The sequence below is a fragment of the Parasteatoda tepidariorum genome, chromosome X2 (assembly GCF_043381705.1).
Source record: "Parasteatoda tepidariorum isolate YZ-2023 chromosome X2, CAS_Ptep_4.0, whole genome shotgun sequence".
NCBI classification, from domain to species: Eukaryota; Metazoa; Arthropoda; class Arachnida; order Araneae; family Theridiidae; genus Parasteatoda; species Parasteatoda tepidariorum.
The window spans coordinates 55,635,930-55,653,400 of NC_092215.1; the positions used below are offsets into that span (position 1 = coordinate 55,635,930).

At 31.4% G+C, this 17,471-nt stretch overlaps 1 protein-coding gene and 1 long non-coding RNA gene across 2 annotated transcripts; one reads left to right on the forward strand and one right to left on the reverse strand.

Annotated features, from left to right (window-relative positions):
• Positions 1-1,925: 1,925 nt before the first annotated feature.
• Positions 1,926-13,253, forward strand: LOC107453381 (uncharacterized). The gene is made up of 5 exons (XM_016070201.3): positions 1,926-2,138; positions 4,604-4,824; positions 7,719-7,878; positions 8,635-8,766; positions 12,627-13,253. The coding sequence occupies exons 1-5, from the start codon at positions 2,066-2,068 to the stop codon at positions 12,815-12,817; spliced, it is 777 nt and encodes a 258-aa protein (XP_015925687.2). The 5' UTR covers positions 1,926-2,065; the 3' UTR covers positions 12,818-13,253.
• A 2,126-nt stretch (positions 13,254-15,379) lies between these two features.
• On the reverse strand, positions 15,380-17,202 carry LOC139427201 (uncharacterized). The gene is made up of 2 exons (XR_011638339.1): positions 16,142-17,202; positions 15,380-16,091 (listed from the first exon to the last, which is right to left on the reverse strand). It is a non-coding gene; the product is annotated as an uncharacterized lncRNA (long non-coding RNA).
• Positions 17,203-17,471: the final 269 nt, after the last annotated feature.

Genomic DNA, 17,471 nt, shown 5'->3' on the forward strand with positions numbered 1-17,471 from the left:
AATGAATGTTAAATGAATTTAAACCTACTTAGGTACTAGTTAAATTTAAACGCGTAATAAGTGGCGCATTAAATAGTAAATGCGGAGAAGTCGCACAGAAATATGTAACGCGTGTAATTAACGCATAAAGGTAACGCGAAAAATATAACAGCTCTTTAGAGTTATGTACAACAAATTTTTTGCGTAACAAATGTAAAACGAATAACAATAACAGGTATAATGCGTAAATTACGCATAAGAAAGGTAGACTTGTATAAGTAACGGATTACGTAACGCATTGAGAAAAGTAAATTCTAAAGTAGAAAGAGAGTAAATTAAATAAACAAAATCAAATTGTTAAGCATAAAGCAAATTATCGCGCGAAAGAAAAAGATAATGAACGAGCAAATGTAACGCACTGAGAAAAGTAACGCAGCTTCATTACGTTTACTTTTTATGCGTCACACTTTATTTTTCCGCGTTGTTATATTTTACCAGTTAATTTTTCTTGAACGGTACTTATCCTATGCATTACTTTTAAATGTTATATTTTCCGAATTTATTATTTTTACGAATAATTTATTTATTTTTCTGCATAACTTTCAGCGTATGCTTTTCTTATGCATAATTTTGGGAGTTTCCTTTTCTTAGGCGTTAGTTTTACTTTAACGCGATACTTTTCTTTATGAGTTTCTTTTACGAATCTACTATTGTATTTCATTTTTTAAATTTTCTTATGCGTTCAATTATTCGTTTATTTATTTATGCCTTTACTTTTCTTTTACGAGTCAGCTCATCTTATGCGTTACTTTTAAACTTTTACTATACATCACTTTAACGTGTTTTCTTATCTTGAGCGTTATATTTTTCGCTTGACCTTTTTCTGCATTACTTGGCCTCATTATACTTTACGCTTTATATTTCTAAGCGTTGCTCTTTACTTGTTACATGCATTATATTTTCTTATCTGACCAGTTCTTGTGCACGATATTTCAGTCAATAATGCGCTTTACTTTTACATTTTGAACATTCATTTATGTCTTTTAAGTGTTATAAAAAAACTAAGCATAAAGGAATATATTACATAAAAGCAAAGGATGGGAAATGTAAACGTGTAAAAGTAAGGTTTAAGAATAGTAAAAAACGAGTATGAAAGTAAATGCGTAAAATAAACGAAATAATGAAAAGTAACGCGTAAATTATAATGCGTATAACGTGTAAAAGGATAAGTAAGACATAATTAAGCGCGTATAATTAATGCATTGAAAAGTAAAAGTAACGCTCAAAAATATTTCGCAGAAATAACGCATCAAGAAAAAGCAAAGCATAATATAATGCCGGAATAGCCTGGTTGGCAGCGCGCTGGACTCATGAGGGATTAAGAGGACAGGGGTTCGAATCAAGCCAGTTGAAAACTCCCCGTTTGATTCCATTGAATATTTATTTAAAAAAATCTGTCTTTTATAAAAAAAATGTCCATTTCTCCCTCCATAAATATTTACTCTAGAGTTACGAAATTTAATGCAGTTATTAAAAGTAACAACTAAAGTATTCGATACAAGTTACAAGCTCAATTGATTGACTTTCTGGCATAGCGTTTTCAAAAATACTTGTTTTCTTTCGTAATGTATTGTCGGTCTCCCAAACCTCTGAAAGCCTTAAATCTTATTGCTAAGTATGAAAAATCGCATGAACTAAACATCTCTAAAGTTATAAAATAATCATTTAAGTATTTCTTGAGAAATTTCAAAAAATGTCAAAAACTCAAAATATTGCAGGGCAGTGTATGTCAGGTGCAATGCCTGCTCGTTGAACTGACTTTTTTCTTTCAACATTTATCCAATATTATAGATATTATTTCATTAAACCGTTTCATCTAAATAAATAAAAATTTCCTAAAAATGAAAGAAAAAAAAAAGCACTTATCATTTCTCTTTGAATTCTCAGATAACGATTCAGATTGATAATCTATTAATTTGACGAAATATTTTGATAAAAGAAAAATGTTTCGAATATTTATCAGAGATAGCAATTTAAAGCGAAAATATTTTAAGTTGATTTGTTGTAGGTATTAAAGAACTTAGAAATGTGGTTTGTTATTCTGAGAACATTTTTCCTTCTTTTAAAATTAGTGACAATTGGAGCTCACTATAACAAAGGTATGAAGATTTAAAAATTATTAATCAAAACAGCAATTTATAGTTCTTTTCTTTTCGTCTACATATTTCATTTTCATCTTAATACTTCTTGTGTTCTAATGATTGGTTTTTCAAGTACTGAATGCCAATTTTAATGTTTTAAGAGTTCAAATAAACTAATTAATTAATACCAACTATTAATTCTGTTATCTTAGACGCATAAACATACATTTATTTACATACTTTTTGTGTCTTCTTGTTTACATGATTAGTGTTCGTCTACGTAATGATTATAGTCACGGTTAAGGTAATGTTGATGAGGGTTCTGCGGGCGAACACTTACCATTTCCGAGCACATTTGGCGTCGAACGGCTCCCAGCGCCAACTTCAGCGAACGCGTGAAGCCTTAACTTATAGCAGATAAATAAATATAAATCAATAACGAAAGTGCACATTTATTTTGTGCATCGTATGGTACTTTTCGTTTTGCGCAAGCATCGTTCTTGTTCAAACATCGCATGCAATCTGTATATACATGTGGAGGTGATTGACTGTATTGCAGACGTAATTTTGTCTGTACAGACCGACTCTTATTAAATTTTTCAGCACAAAATGCCTTCTGTACAGGTTCTGCCATTTTCACTTTCGATACGCAATGAAACGGATTCCTTATCGTAGTGTTATCTGAATTCGCGCAATTGCGTTCCTCTAATTCATTACACCACAACAAACGAAATGTTGAACTTCTTTCTGCATTCTGTGCAATTCTTATCAGTATATTACTTTCAATTAAATAATTATTGCCAATTGCAATCGCCGTACTCATTATAAATTAAATCCTACGTAATAATCACTCGTCATCGTTCATATTCATTTAGTTCACATACATATTTCACTCACTCTGGTTTCTTAAAAAGAACTCAAAAGCTCGTCTGGTATGGGAAAATGATAAATGAAATGTATATTCATACAAATTATTCATTCTGATGTCCATTGAAACGTAGCGCAAACATCCAGTTTTGTCTTACTTTATTGGGAAAAGAGATGAGTTTGGATAGCTATAACGCTTGGGGAGAGTGATTTTTTTACTCGAATATTACACTAAAAATGCTTCTACAGATACACAAGACGATGTTCAAAATTTAAGGACACTGAAGAACGTGAAATTCAGTGCGCAAAATTTAAAAAAAAAATGGAACACCCTGAATAACTTTTGATATAATGATTGAAATTTTACGTACCAGACACGAGTACCCAACCTCAAATATACAAATTAATTAGTTCTGACGAAATTTTAAACTACGAATTTAGACACAAAAACGCACCTACTCTGAATAAACACATCTTTTTTATGACGGATTCGGTTTCTTGACCTTCAAACTATAGAGGGTAACCGCAATCTGGAAAATATGGTTCTAATAGTTGGGCCAAGAAAGCGGTGGAAATTTTGAGCCACTTAATATTAATTTCACTTTTTTCATATTTCGTCATAGCCCGAGAATTTTTTAAGCTATTCGAACAGTTATAAAAAAATTTTATTCAAAGATAATTTCATGCAAAAAATAATATTTAAAAATTATAAATTTTTTTATATATATATTTTATTTTATAATGGTCGAAAAAAATTAAAATGTTAGGTATACAATTTTTATAACGTTTTAAAAAAGCAGTTCCTATGAATTTCATATGAAAAAATTCAAAATTTGAAAGGCTTCGGTAGAACAGTTCTCGAGAAATAAAATTTTAAATAAACGACATTTTTTATTAGACTACTTTTTTTAAAAATATATATTTAGTTAAAATAGAAAGACAACTTTTTTAAAGGAAAGAGAATGTGATATTAAGTAATGTATCTATAAGAAATTTGCCACAAAGTATATATACAGTGTCTGATCAAATTATTAGACGCACTATAAGATTCTATGTAAAATATTAATTATCAGGTGATACTATACTGCTTTATTATTTTTACGTGACTGAAACCGGTTAGCACTTGTTTATGTTCGTGTATCAATTCGTCAAATTAGACGATATATTGTATAAATATGGAATATTTATTATGTCAGGTATTATATTAGTATATTATAATAATTTGACCAAATTATTATACGAGCTGTAGTGTTTTAATAATTTCATGGTTTTGCACGAGTTTATATGCAATACTTTCATATTTAAACATATATGTTATGGGATTTTAGATTTTTTATATACTTCCTATTTGTATTTATTTTTAATTTATTGCATTACAGTGTTAACCAATTGATACAAGAACGTAAGCAAGTGTAAACCGGTTTCAGCCGCGTGTAAACAATAATGCTGTAGAGTATCACTTGATAATTAAGATTTCGCATAGAATCTGATAGTGCGTCTAATAATTTGGCCAGTGACTGTACATAAAAAAATTTAAGGTTATTTTCTGCAAATTTCTATTGCTAATCATTGTAGAAAAAATAATTTTTTGAATCTGTATTTTGTTTGTTTTCTAGCATTCGTTGATGATTTGTGCAATTCTGATGGAGTGTGGAACTTAGGATCTGGTAATTCCAATTCCTCTGGTGTATTAAGAACTTCAAAAGAACACGTTTTTTTAAAAAATAAAAATTGTACAATAATTATTCAGCCACCATTAGGATATGGTGTGATATTAAGTGTGAGGCTTCTAGACTTTAGACCGTACTATTCACCTGATTGCCAGAATTTTATCGAAGTAAATATTCATTCACTTTTTGAAGTTTCCTTTCCTGTAGTACATTCAGTTCCTGTAAAATTAAGATACATTAAAAATCAAAGGTTTTTCACCTTTTCTATGCTCAACACAAATTTAACAGCGAGAAATTTCGCAGGGCTAAAGAGCTTATTTAACACTAATAAACGCAAATCTTGCTTATTAAAACACTTAAAAAGCTTAATCCTTTCTTATTTAAACACTAATAAGCATAGTTCTTGCTTATTTAAACACTAATAAGGATAATTCTTGCTTATTTAAACACTAATAAGCATAATTCTTGCTTATTTAAACACTAATAAGCGTAATCATTACGGGATAAAGTGCCAGACTTCGGGGTCGGTATGGCTAAGTATACTACAATTGTAACTTTTCATAACTCTGAGCTATAAAGTGATTTTTAAAAATTGAAATTCCTACAACTTAAATCTACCACCACTATTTTAATTATATAGAATCCGTAGCAATCTTATAAAAACAACTGTTGAATTTTAAAGTTCAATAAAAAAAGACTAATTTAATAAAATGTACCAAGAGCTTTATGCAAATGGACGGTATCACATAACGAATTTCTTTGAATCTATTAGTTTATTCTTTGAAAAAGGAATAATACTCATAAAAGAGATTTGAAAACGGGAATCAAATGCTGAAATGGAATTCATTTTCTTAAACACGCATTTTAAGCTGTGTCCATTTTCGCAAACACTCGTTTTAAATTTTGTCCATCTTTGTAAAGTGCTTCAAGTGCTTCATGCAAATGGACGATATCATATGACGAATTTATTTGGATCCATTAGTTTCTTCTTTGAAAAACGGAATCAAATCTTGGCCCAATTTTGAAAATTTAATCCATTTTCTTAAACACGCCTTTCGAGCTGTGTTTTCGTGTCTGTGCTGTTCGTAAACACGCATTTTTCATTGTGTCCATATTTGTGAAGTGCTTCAAGTATTTCAAATGCTTTATGCAAATAAACGATATCATATGTCAAGTGCTGAAATGGAATCCATTTTATTAAATGCGCATTTCGAGCTGTGTCCATTTTCGTAAACACGCACTTCGAATTGTGTCTATTTTTGTAAACTGTTTCAAGTTTTTTATGCAAATGGACGTTGTTGTTCATTTNGAGGAGGGAAATCGTAGCTTCAGCTCTAAGAGCGGAGTGAACTAGCCCTTGTATTCTCTTTAGCCCTGATTGGCGACGATCTGGGAAACATCTCTGAGGATGATCCGAAGACATGCCATCACAATTTTGATCCTCTGCAGAGGGGATGGCACCCCCGCTTCGGTAGCCCGACGACCTGCGCGCGAAGTCGAACACGTTACGGTAGAACAGTTTAACGAGGACCAATACGGCACACCCTCGGTCCCTACGCAGACTGATCCAAGTGGTCACCCACCCGCACACTGACCGCAACCAGTGATGCTTGACTTCGGTGAACTGCTGGGAACCGTGTCTTAACGATCAGTCCACTGCGAGACATGCAAATGGCGATATCATATGACGAGTTTATTTGGATCTATTAGTTTATTCTTTGAAGAAAACGAATCAATTACTGGCCCAATTTTCTTAAATAGCTAAGTCCATTTTTGTAAATACTCATTTTAGCTGCCCTCAAAATAAAAAGCTCACCGACAAAAAATGCTGACGAAAAAACACATTTATTAATCTTTCATGTATGCAATTTAATGGAAATTGCATTCTTATTTTGTGAACTAAATTATTATAAAAATCAAAATTGTTAAAGAATTATAATCCTTTTTTTTTTTAATTTAAGTGCCTAAATAGAATCGAAAAGCGTTTGGGCGAACTTAAAACATTAATTAAATACTTATATCAAAGTTAACATTTTCGTAAATGAATCATTTTAACTTTTTAATAAATAATCTGTTTCGTAATGAAAAGAAATTATTCGGGTTGATGAGCAAAGCGATCAGGGGTTAGAGACCCAAATTTAAAGCTATTTTTTTTGGGGTAAGAGTCCCCTAGTATAGTCTAAAGTTGATTAAACTTAATGTTTAACTCAATTTAATGCATTTGAAAGAAGTAGTTTAATACCATTAGTAATTTTGGTCTTTCTTAATTATTTTTAAAAATATACATTTGTATTTCTACTGGTATAAATATTTTAAAAATAAAAAATAAATAAATACCTAAAAGATTGCTTTAAATATTTTTCTTAAATTGTCTCCTGTAAAATTTCAGAAAATGAAACAAAATAGCTGTAATAATTAGAACTCATTGTACTCAATAATGAGTACATAGGATTTTCTAATTTTACATTGTTTCAGAGCTAGTTTAACCCTTTCTAAGGCGGGTGTAAGTATACTTACCACCACTTTTTAAAGTCCATGGTGAACTTTTCTACCACTTTTAATTTAGGTTTCTATTTGTTAATTACTTCAGCTTTCTTGAAGTGCGTTTGAATAAAATTTGTAACCATTTGTTAGTTTAAGAAAACGTATAAAAGCTATAAAATACATAATTCCTTTTGAAGTTGGTAGCATTTATAAGATTTATTTATAAATAACGAAAAATAAAAGTCAATAAATTCCTAATAGGTCGTGCTAAATATACTAACTACCAAAAAAAAAAGGCATTAAAATTTATATTAATTTTTTATAGGCTAAATGAGTTTTTTTTCTTATAACAATTACTATTCTTATATCAATTTCAATTCCAAAAATGCTTTACCGTTACTAGAAATAAATGACCCTTTAAAGGGTTAAGTATAGATTTCAATTTTGCTCAATTTTGAAAAACCCTTTTTTGCAGTGTTTTAATGTTCAGCTAACTACAGAAAATGTTTTTTTTTATTTAAATTTTAATTTTATTTAGTATTTTCTTCAACTTTATGCATCACGCATGATTTTTCAGGTATCAGGAGTTCAGCTTTGTGGATACAGCGATGATCTGACAGAATTTCAATCTTATTTTACCGATGGAAAACCAATGAAGTTAAAATTTTTAACAACCAATGAAAGCGGCTCTGAATATCGATCGGATGTATTTTTTGTAGCAACATCTTTCGTAAAGTGTAAGTACATATTTTATTATTTTAAAATCTTCTTAAAGTTTTTGCGATATCTAAGAAAGAATCAATTTAGCTACCACTTATAAGACAAATTATGTATTTCTGAAAGATGTTAGCTGGAGAGTTTTTCTCGCATTATAAATAAGATAAAAATGTTTGAGTCAAAAAATATGTTATGAAAATTTTGTAAGAATACAATTATGAAAGAGAAAAAATGAACCGTAACGATGCTCTGTCCCAACAGCAGCCACATATTGTAATTTCTGGATTTGCAACAGTAAGCTGAAGAGAAAAATAATAGAGACATTTAGCGAGAGCCTTTCACAAGTTTTCGTACGTTACTGTTCTGCGCAGTATAGTTACTACTGTACAATCTTGGTTCTTTACAGAGCACAACCAGTGTGAATGGCCCTTAACTATGGTCTCTAATAAATCAAAGACAAACAACTGAAAAACACAGCAAAATGAATGAAAATCACCGTCAAAACCACAATTACATGTCCAGAAGGAAATTTTCATATGGTAAAAAGGGTGCGGATAATTTTTGAATTAATACTGTGATCTGTGGGACAAAATCATATAAATTTCCTGCATACCCTATAATGAAACTTTTAAAACTAATTTAGGGCACCCTATAAATACAATTGCGTGATTATCCTCTACGTTTTTCAAAGTCTTTATAAAAATGTCCTATGATACTTGACAGGAGAAAAAAATGTGTTTTGATTAAGATTGTTTCACTTGACAAGAAATTTTTAGTTTCTTACAGTTGTGAACAAAAGATGTTTGAATGTACCAATTCTCGTTGCATTTGGAAAGGCTTGACCTGTGATGGTCATAACAATTGCGGAGATGAAAGTGATGAATTTTCCCACGGAAACGCTAATTGCGGTAAGTTTCCTCCTCCTTATTTTGCAAAACTTCAGCACAGTCAAAGTGACCTCTATTTTCAAGAACCAAATTTATCTTGTATACAGTATGTCTCACTTAAATAAACAACCTTGATGATTTTGTGCCATTTGGAGGTGTAGCTTGTCTAAAACAAGAGCTCCCCTAGCCATTCGTCTGGATCCGTGGCCGTGACTATGGTAACGAGGTATGATATTTCAGGTAGGGGTGTGGGATCATTGCCTAGGACATCCGGTTGGCGAGAGAAAGGGAATCTTTTAGGTCTATAGTGTGAGCCCCAGGTTGAAAATAAGCTACCCTCCCTGAAATGTACTATTCTTGTTTCCATAGCAGCAGACGGCCACCGACTTTGTAGCGGGGAGAGTTCCTACCGTAGACAAGCTATACGTGTATCTCTACTGGTTCTTCCGGGGGGGGGATTTCCAGGACCCTAGCTATCCCACTTCTTGGAATTTTGCTACCTTTTCATTATTATTATTTACTACAAATATTTTTATTTGCAGTAAAATTTGTAAATTTTTGCAATTTTTAGAAATACCTTAAGCTATTTTGTTCTTTTAAAATTGAGAATAATAATAAGATAAATTTCTGCGGCAGTATTATTTGTTGCTACTGCTACAGGTCGCAAAGTCCTCCATGTTCCCATAACAAATCAATACCTCTGGGGGTACTGAATTGGAGACCGATCGTTCTCTGATTCAGGTCAAAATTACGATCTATGGATGAATGAGTGGATGTATGAATGGGTCCGCCTTATAAACAGGTGTGACGTATGATGTGGCAGAAGTCGAATTCTTGGCCATAGATGGCGCCACTGAAAAAGAAGAATCGCACGCTCTGCCTTAAATTTGCTCGGTTTCACCAAGTAGGCTTGCCCGTGCGGCAAGTGGCATTAGAACCAACCAACCAACCAACGCAAGTCGAGGGCTTCAAAAAGTGATTACTCAAATGCGAGATTCAAATGTTTCGGGTCGTAATAATATCGGAAAAAAATATTTTTATGTTTACCTTAGTAATTCATTAATTCTAGCCGAAGTTTATATGGATTTTTTTCAATCTCGTGTTCTCGAAATTTATCCGAACAGCGTTTCTTTGCAACAAATCTGAGTAAAAAAAGTAGTTATCGAGCGTGTATGAGAATTTAAGAAAAATAAAAGGAGCGTGCTGCGGTGCTGATAAAAGCGGAATAAATGTCACGTTTACTAGATTTTGCGAAAGTAACGAAATTTAAATGTTAGATTAGTGGAACTCGAAGAAAATTTTGTCGGAATATAAATTATTGATTCGCGAATCAACGGTCTTGAGATTCGCAAAATTCCGCGAATTCTATTCGGTAGTTAGCTGTAAATAAATTTGAGAAAATTAATATCACAACAAAATTAAAACGTAAGGTTTGCCATGTTTTGAGTGTTATCCTCCATTTGGCTCTACTTGTGTCAGTGGCGGACGTGGACTTAGATGCGTCCCTGCAAGATTTAAAAATGCGCCGTATCTTAGACTAAAGACAATTTTTTTAAAATTATACTTTGAAACAACGTTACAATTCAGAGACATTCGGGTATTTATAATCATTTATTTTATTTTAATTTAAATATTTTAATTTATCTATTTAAATTTGTATATTTTAATTTAAATTACTTTAATTTAAATTCTTTTAATTAAAATTATTTTAATTTAAATTCTCTTAATTTAAATTATTTTAAAATTAATTAATAAGGAATAGGCGGAATTCAGAATAAGTACTAAATTGGAACATCGTATACACTTACCACATTGAAATAAAATTAATCTTAAAAATATGAGAAAATAACTCACTATCTTACAATAATTATATTCGAAGTTTAGTTAAAAGTTATTTTTATTTGTTGAATAAATTTAAAAAATATTTTATAAAAAAAATATTTTTATTGTAATTTATAGGGGTGCACAACCTTTTTCAATGAAGGGCTGCATGTTTAAGTATTTAGACATGTTGGCGGTAATTATGATAGTATTTACGTAAACATCAATCAGTATTTCAAACACAATTCTTTTCATCAGTCAACTTTGGAATATATTTACATGAAATTAAATTCTTTTAAATATTTAATTCTTTTTTTATCATCTTAGTTCTTTTAATTCTTTTTTGTCAATCAGCTTCGTAATATATTTGCATAAAATTAAATTCGTTTAAATATTAAACTTCATTCAAAACTGAAAAATACCAAACTGTTACTTTTCAAAATAAAAATGTTTCCTTTTCGTCAAAAAATAGTTTTATCGAGAAAAAAAAATATAAAGATAAGAATATAAAAAATTATGGGGTTTTTCTTATGACATATCACGTAACACAAAAGTGCATTTTAAAATAAAATAATTCTAGAATTAAAGAAAAAACTAGATAAATATTTTATTGAGCAACATAAATGCAAATTAAATATTTTAATTAAAGGGATTGTATGGGTTTAAAATAAAACAAACGCATTATATTTCAAAATAAGATTCAACATTCAGTTCAGTACATTTTTAACTTTAAGACATATATATTTAGTAAATTATGAGAAATTTTTATGAGTGTTAATTCTTAAAACGGCTTTTTAAATCTCTTTTTTTTAAGCTACGAAAATAAGAAAGCAGTTTAAAAATCCACATTCAAATTTCACGTTTTGTTATAATATTGTATTAAAAATATCGAAATTTAAAAAAAGATAGAAAAATAACATGGATTAGCAATGAAATCGTCATAAATAATGCACGTCAAAGGTGATGATTAAACTACCCGATTCGAAAATCGCAAGTAGTTACAGCACCGAATTAAAAATTATAAGGATTTTTGAAACCCCGTGAAAAAACGCAGCAATAACTGTTGAAAAAACGATTCAAAAAAAAAAAAAAAAAAAAAAACCCCTCTTAGATTGCGATGAAATCTGCGCAAATAAAGAAAGTATATTGAAATGCACGCGTAGAGTGCCGTATTACTAAATATTAAAAATATCGAGATTTTCAAAACCATGTAGAAATGCATAGTGCCAAAAAAAGGAAAGAGAAATAGTTTGGATTTAGGATAAAATTGACACAAATAAGGCACGTCAAAAGTGATTACAATTTGCAAGATCGGAAATTCGCGAGTCATTACATTATCGTATTAGAAGGATCGGGATTTTAAGAAACGTGTGGAAATCCAACAATAGCTTTACAAAACACGATCCAAAAATCTTTTGGATTAACTATGAAATGGACACAAATAAACAGCTTCAAAGGTGATTACTATAATTTGAAATTCACGCACCAAAATTTTGTCGTATTAAAAATATTGGGATTTTTAAAACTAGAGAAATTCGTAATGATAACCACCGAAAAACTACGTTGATTTAGATTTTGCGCGTTTAAAACTCAAATGCACAATTCAAATTTTTTATTTTCCACAAAAAATAATAAGTTTTTTTTATTATCATTACGTTCAGGTGCTGCCGAGGGCCACACATCAAGAGGGCGGCTGCAGGTTGCGCATCCCCTATGCAGTGCATTTATGAATCATGTGCGCCCCTGCGCGGCGGGGATGTTATTTACGCCACTGATTGCTCAAATATCACTGTTTGTTATTTTTTGAGTAACATTACAGCATGTTTGCGAAGTTTTTCAAATTCGTTTGCTGTTTGTTTCGTTTAAAATAGAAAAGAACGCGTTATAATGTAACTACAAGTTAGCCCGCTTTCTCAAACTTAGGTGTAAAATTAAATCGGAAGTAGCTATCTCCACCTGTGCTTAGCTTTATACGGTCAACCATCCATACGATTAAGCATTTTTGAATGCTGTATTTAAAATGTAGTTAGCTAATACATGTAAACGAGGTTCAATTTTAGGTATGATGTCTCCTGGTATTATTGCTGCTATAGTAGTTGGATCAGTAATGACATTTATAATCCTCATTATTATACCTTTTGCATGTTGCCGTCGTCGCCGTAGAAGAAATTCTTTACTGATACAACCTGATGATACAAGGGAAGAACAACCAGAACACACACAAGATCTACCACCAGCATACAAACCTTAATAACCGGATTTTGTTGATCGAACAAATCCTTATAAATGTCCTTAAAAACGCCTTGTTATTCAAATAAAAAAATTAAACCAGAATAATGTTTTCTTTCTTAAAATTACTTTTTTTTCCATCCATGTCAAAGTAAAAAAAAAAAACAATACATGTTCTACGTTCATTAAAGTTTGAAGTGTTAATGACTCCTGAACGCTTTCTTTTTGTATGTAAATTTCATTAAACATAAAAACTTCTATGGCCGAGCGGTATCGCCGGTCCAAACGCTCTGTTAAGCGTGGAGGTAGCGGGTTCGAATCCCGCCGTAACCCTGGATGTATTCTTTGTGATGTCTTTCTCTGAATTGTTCTATCTGTATTTTCTACTTGACAATGACTTATAAGCCTATATATTGAGCACACAAGTCAGCAAATGTATGTAATTTCAATAAATCAAATCATAAATAAAAACTTCTAATATTACTAAATACGATGTTCTAAAAATACAAATCAGGGAAGATAAGAAAGCTATAACAAAGAATTAATTCTAAAGATTTAATATCAGCAAAATAGTGGGAAAACCTGGTAGTAGATTGTATTGTGTGTTACAGGTATATGCATATATATTAAAACAAATATTTTATGGTTCCTAAATTTGTTTATTTTTACACTTTTTGTCACATGTCCTTCTGAAAGACATTTTATTAGGCAACAATTGGTAAACTTTTATCACTTGAGAAATAGTATTTTATTATTGTTAAGTTTTTTTTCTTCCTGTTTTTATGCCTTCATAAAGTGATTGTCTACAGGGTGTTTCGTATAGACCGCTTTTGAAATCTATATTTAGATCCTTTATCAAAAATGGAAACAGAAAGTATATCCATCGGTGGTCGCAAATCACAGTACAGAAAGGCGTTATGTAATTAACATCAAAACAGGTTTAAATGAACATTGAAATTTGAGGGTGCTTTAAATAGTTTTCTTTTAACTCCTTTCTTCCGCAATCAAACCTCTATCGTAACGTTTATTACGCGTCTTCCTGTACTGTGATACGTCAAATTACGATAGTGTTTTTCTTTGTTTAAATATTAATTTTCGACCAATCCGCATACTTTTTTGCTTTCAGTTTTGATAAGAATTTTTAAAATACATAATGAGGGTGATCTTTGCGGAACACCCAAAAATAGATCTGGCTTTACCCTCGTCACACTGCCAGTCTCTTTGAATCGTTTCTCTATCTTTACGATGAATTGCCATAAAGGATGTTCATGATATAGTTGCTGGTAACGCTCTTGTCTGGCCTCTACATTCGCCGTAAGTTAAAAACATCTCGCAATACTCATTTATAGAAAATATCGAGTACGAATGTCAACATACGAGATCTCTCAATTTTACTGGTGTCTGGCGCAGATGTATAACGTGCCATATTTATCTGCGCAATGTCGAAATTAGTGTAATTCGAATACCGAATGTGCGTTGAGTTAATGCACTTGCTAAATGATATTTTATTTTATTTTATAACCGTCGTTGAACAGCCGACCTAATTTCATGGGTTTACGACTACTTACGTTCAACTCCGTAGCCTTGTAATTTTGAACCAATCCAGAAGACAAGGAAACTCCTGGATCAGTACCCCCAGAGGTATTGATTTGTTGTGGGAACATGGAGGTGTTTGAGACTCGACAGATTTAACGTGCATCAGTCACCATTTACTACACGGGGAGTCTTCGCTAAATGATATTGCATCACCTACTAATTTTATTATAAAAGTTGTATGGGCAGCTTGCACCAGAAGGGTCTTGAACTATGGACCTCTCGTATAATCACGCACGTTACCACTGCGAAACAATAAGGGATACTCTGGATTGTGATATTTTCCCCGCGTTTTTGGGAGTTGCAAACCAAACAAATATGCATTTTACGCCCTCTATTTCTAAGACTAACTTGGAACTTTTTTACAAGTCGGTGCTACAAACGATTTTCTTGCGTAACGCATGGCTACTTTATTATGAAGTGGGGTATAAACCCCACTTTTATATGTATAGCTCTTGTCTGTCAGAAATTATTGGGGTGACAATGCACTATAGCAAGCACACTAAGATACAGACAAAGCAATTAATCAGTCAATAATAAACCTCGGTTATTACTAATAACCAACTAAGTGGATTAGAGTAAATAATCTATCATAATTTATCACATTTATCGGTTATTGTTAATAACACCGGGGAACAAATGTTTCGCTACATTTATACAAATACTTGATCTTGTCTAATTCTGGAGAGGGGATTTTCAATGGGATATTAATTTTCCTCTTAAAGCTGCAGAATTTTTTTTAATTACATCTTTAGTCTATTTTTTTTGTCAAAATACACAAGTTTAAAAACATTATATATAGCAGGGGGTTGCATAAATGTTGAGACAAACTTCTAGGGGAGTTAAGGCACATCATCAGGATTAAAATTGCATAGGAACCCATATCCAAAAATCTCGTCGTAAGCAACTAGGGAAGCCTCACTATTATGAACTGTTCAGAACAACACATCAACAAAGTGAACTCTTAAAGCTATTATTTTAAATAAAAACATAAGTCACATAATCCTTTATTTTTTTTAACTCTACTAATTTCTGCAGACACAGATTTATTATCACAGCACAAATATAAAAATTATGTTAGAGTTGAAGGTTCAATAAATTATGCACAATTATTTACACTAACTAAACTTGATTGGCAATTATTAATAATTACCGGCTAAGGTGATTAATGGGCATATTTTATCACATTTTCCAAAAATTTCCACATTTATTAATAATTGCCGGTTATTATTAATAATAATAAGATTTATTACTTTAACCATAATATACAAATAGTAGTACCTTCTGTAAAGGACAACTCTAACTAAAAATACCCCCTATATAAGGGACAATTCTATTAATTTTGGACCCTTTGAATAGCAGCGTTAGTGTATTTATCCCTTCATAAGGTATAAGGGACACAGAAAAAAGTAAAACAGAAGAATACAAAATAAAAGAAATACAAAATAAAAATTGAAATAATCTTTGTTATATTATTGTTAGCATGTACTATTTTGTTGTTAGTATGCCTATCTCTCACTTTTGGTGTGATATTAGAAAAAAGCATGTCATGATGCAATCCATAGAAATTGCACAGTTAAAGAATTTGTGTATAGAAGAAGGTAGAAGATGGCACAAAACCCAGGAAATGCTTTAGTGGTATAATGGGGAACAGGGATTAAAGAAAATGGTCAATAACTGGACCATCCACTAATAATGAAGGGCTGCCGAATTTTGAATTCGGCAGCCCTTCATTATTAGTGAATCAGAAGACTACGTCAGAAGACTATTTTCCTCTATTGGAGTAAAAATATCTTTTTAGGTTATACAATGTATATGTACAAATTAGTGGCTATTAAAAAATTGTTTGTCAATTGTCACTTTTTTGTCGAAAATGCACCCTATGTGCATTTTATAATTATTTTTAATAAATATTATGAATATTTTCTAATATTCAGAAAATTACTTTCAATGAAATTTGTTTCTTAAAACTTTTGTTCATTTTAGAAATGAACTTTATAATACTTATCATATTCTTTACATTATTAATATCTAGCTTTGTCCTTAAATTCTTGGAACAGTTAAAAATGCTACAACTAGTCACTGATCAGCAGCTAATTTTACCCTATATGTGACTGCCAACAACTAAGTTTTTTGAAAAATATTTTATAGATTGGTAGACAATTAAACATCAAAGATTACAGAATTTTAGCAAATTTTGTCAACATTTTAAAAGCTTCATCACAGAAGAAATGGAACGAAGTAGCTTACTATATGAATTTTGACTAATTCATGTGTAGTGGCGTGGAAAATAACTTTAAATCAAATTTACTAAACAAAGAATCATTCATTGTAAAGTTCTGTCGATTGGCCAATCCAAAAGCGCTGATCGACAGATATTACTTATCAAAATTCAGGCTTTGTTTACTTTAAGAGATATTGTTTTAGTTGAGGGATGGTTCGCCTGGGGGCAGTGCGGTCACAGTGTAGATCATGGACAGGGAATTAGCAAATATATTTCTGTAACATAATTCACAAGTTGGTAATTTGCTTATATCTGTCTTCTTAGTAGTTAATATTAAGCATGTGGTTGTTGGCATCAATGTTATGTAAATTAGGTAACAGGATAAATATGACTGGGTGTCCGTTTCTTCATCTCTTTTTTGTCACTCTCCTTTGCCTGTTAAGCTGCAGTGTTCTGTTTCACACTCAGCAGCTCTGTTTGATTAAAGATGAGGTCCTGGAGTTTTTTGTCATTATGCCGTTGCCCGTGCGCTTTCATTTTCCTCTATTCTGCAATTTTGATAAGCTGCAGTGCTTTGTGCAGCAACAGTAAAGCGTTGGCAGTGATCCAATGATGTCCTGACCGATGAACTTTGGCAACAATGATGCTATGCCGGATGATGTGTTTTAAGTTTCAACGAATGTTATTGAACTTTGCTGCTAACTATTGAGTCGCCATATTATGCCTTGGAAAGTTTATCTATGCTGTACCATTGTGAACTGCAATTGTCTGTAAGATGTCAAGTCGACTCTGTGTTCCACTTTTTATTTGAATGTTCGAATCTACAAATAAAATCTCACTTTTCTACATTTCCTGTTTT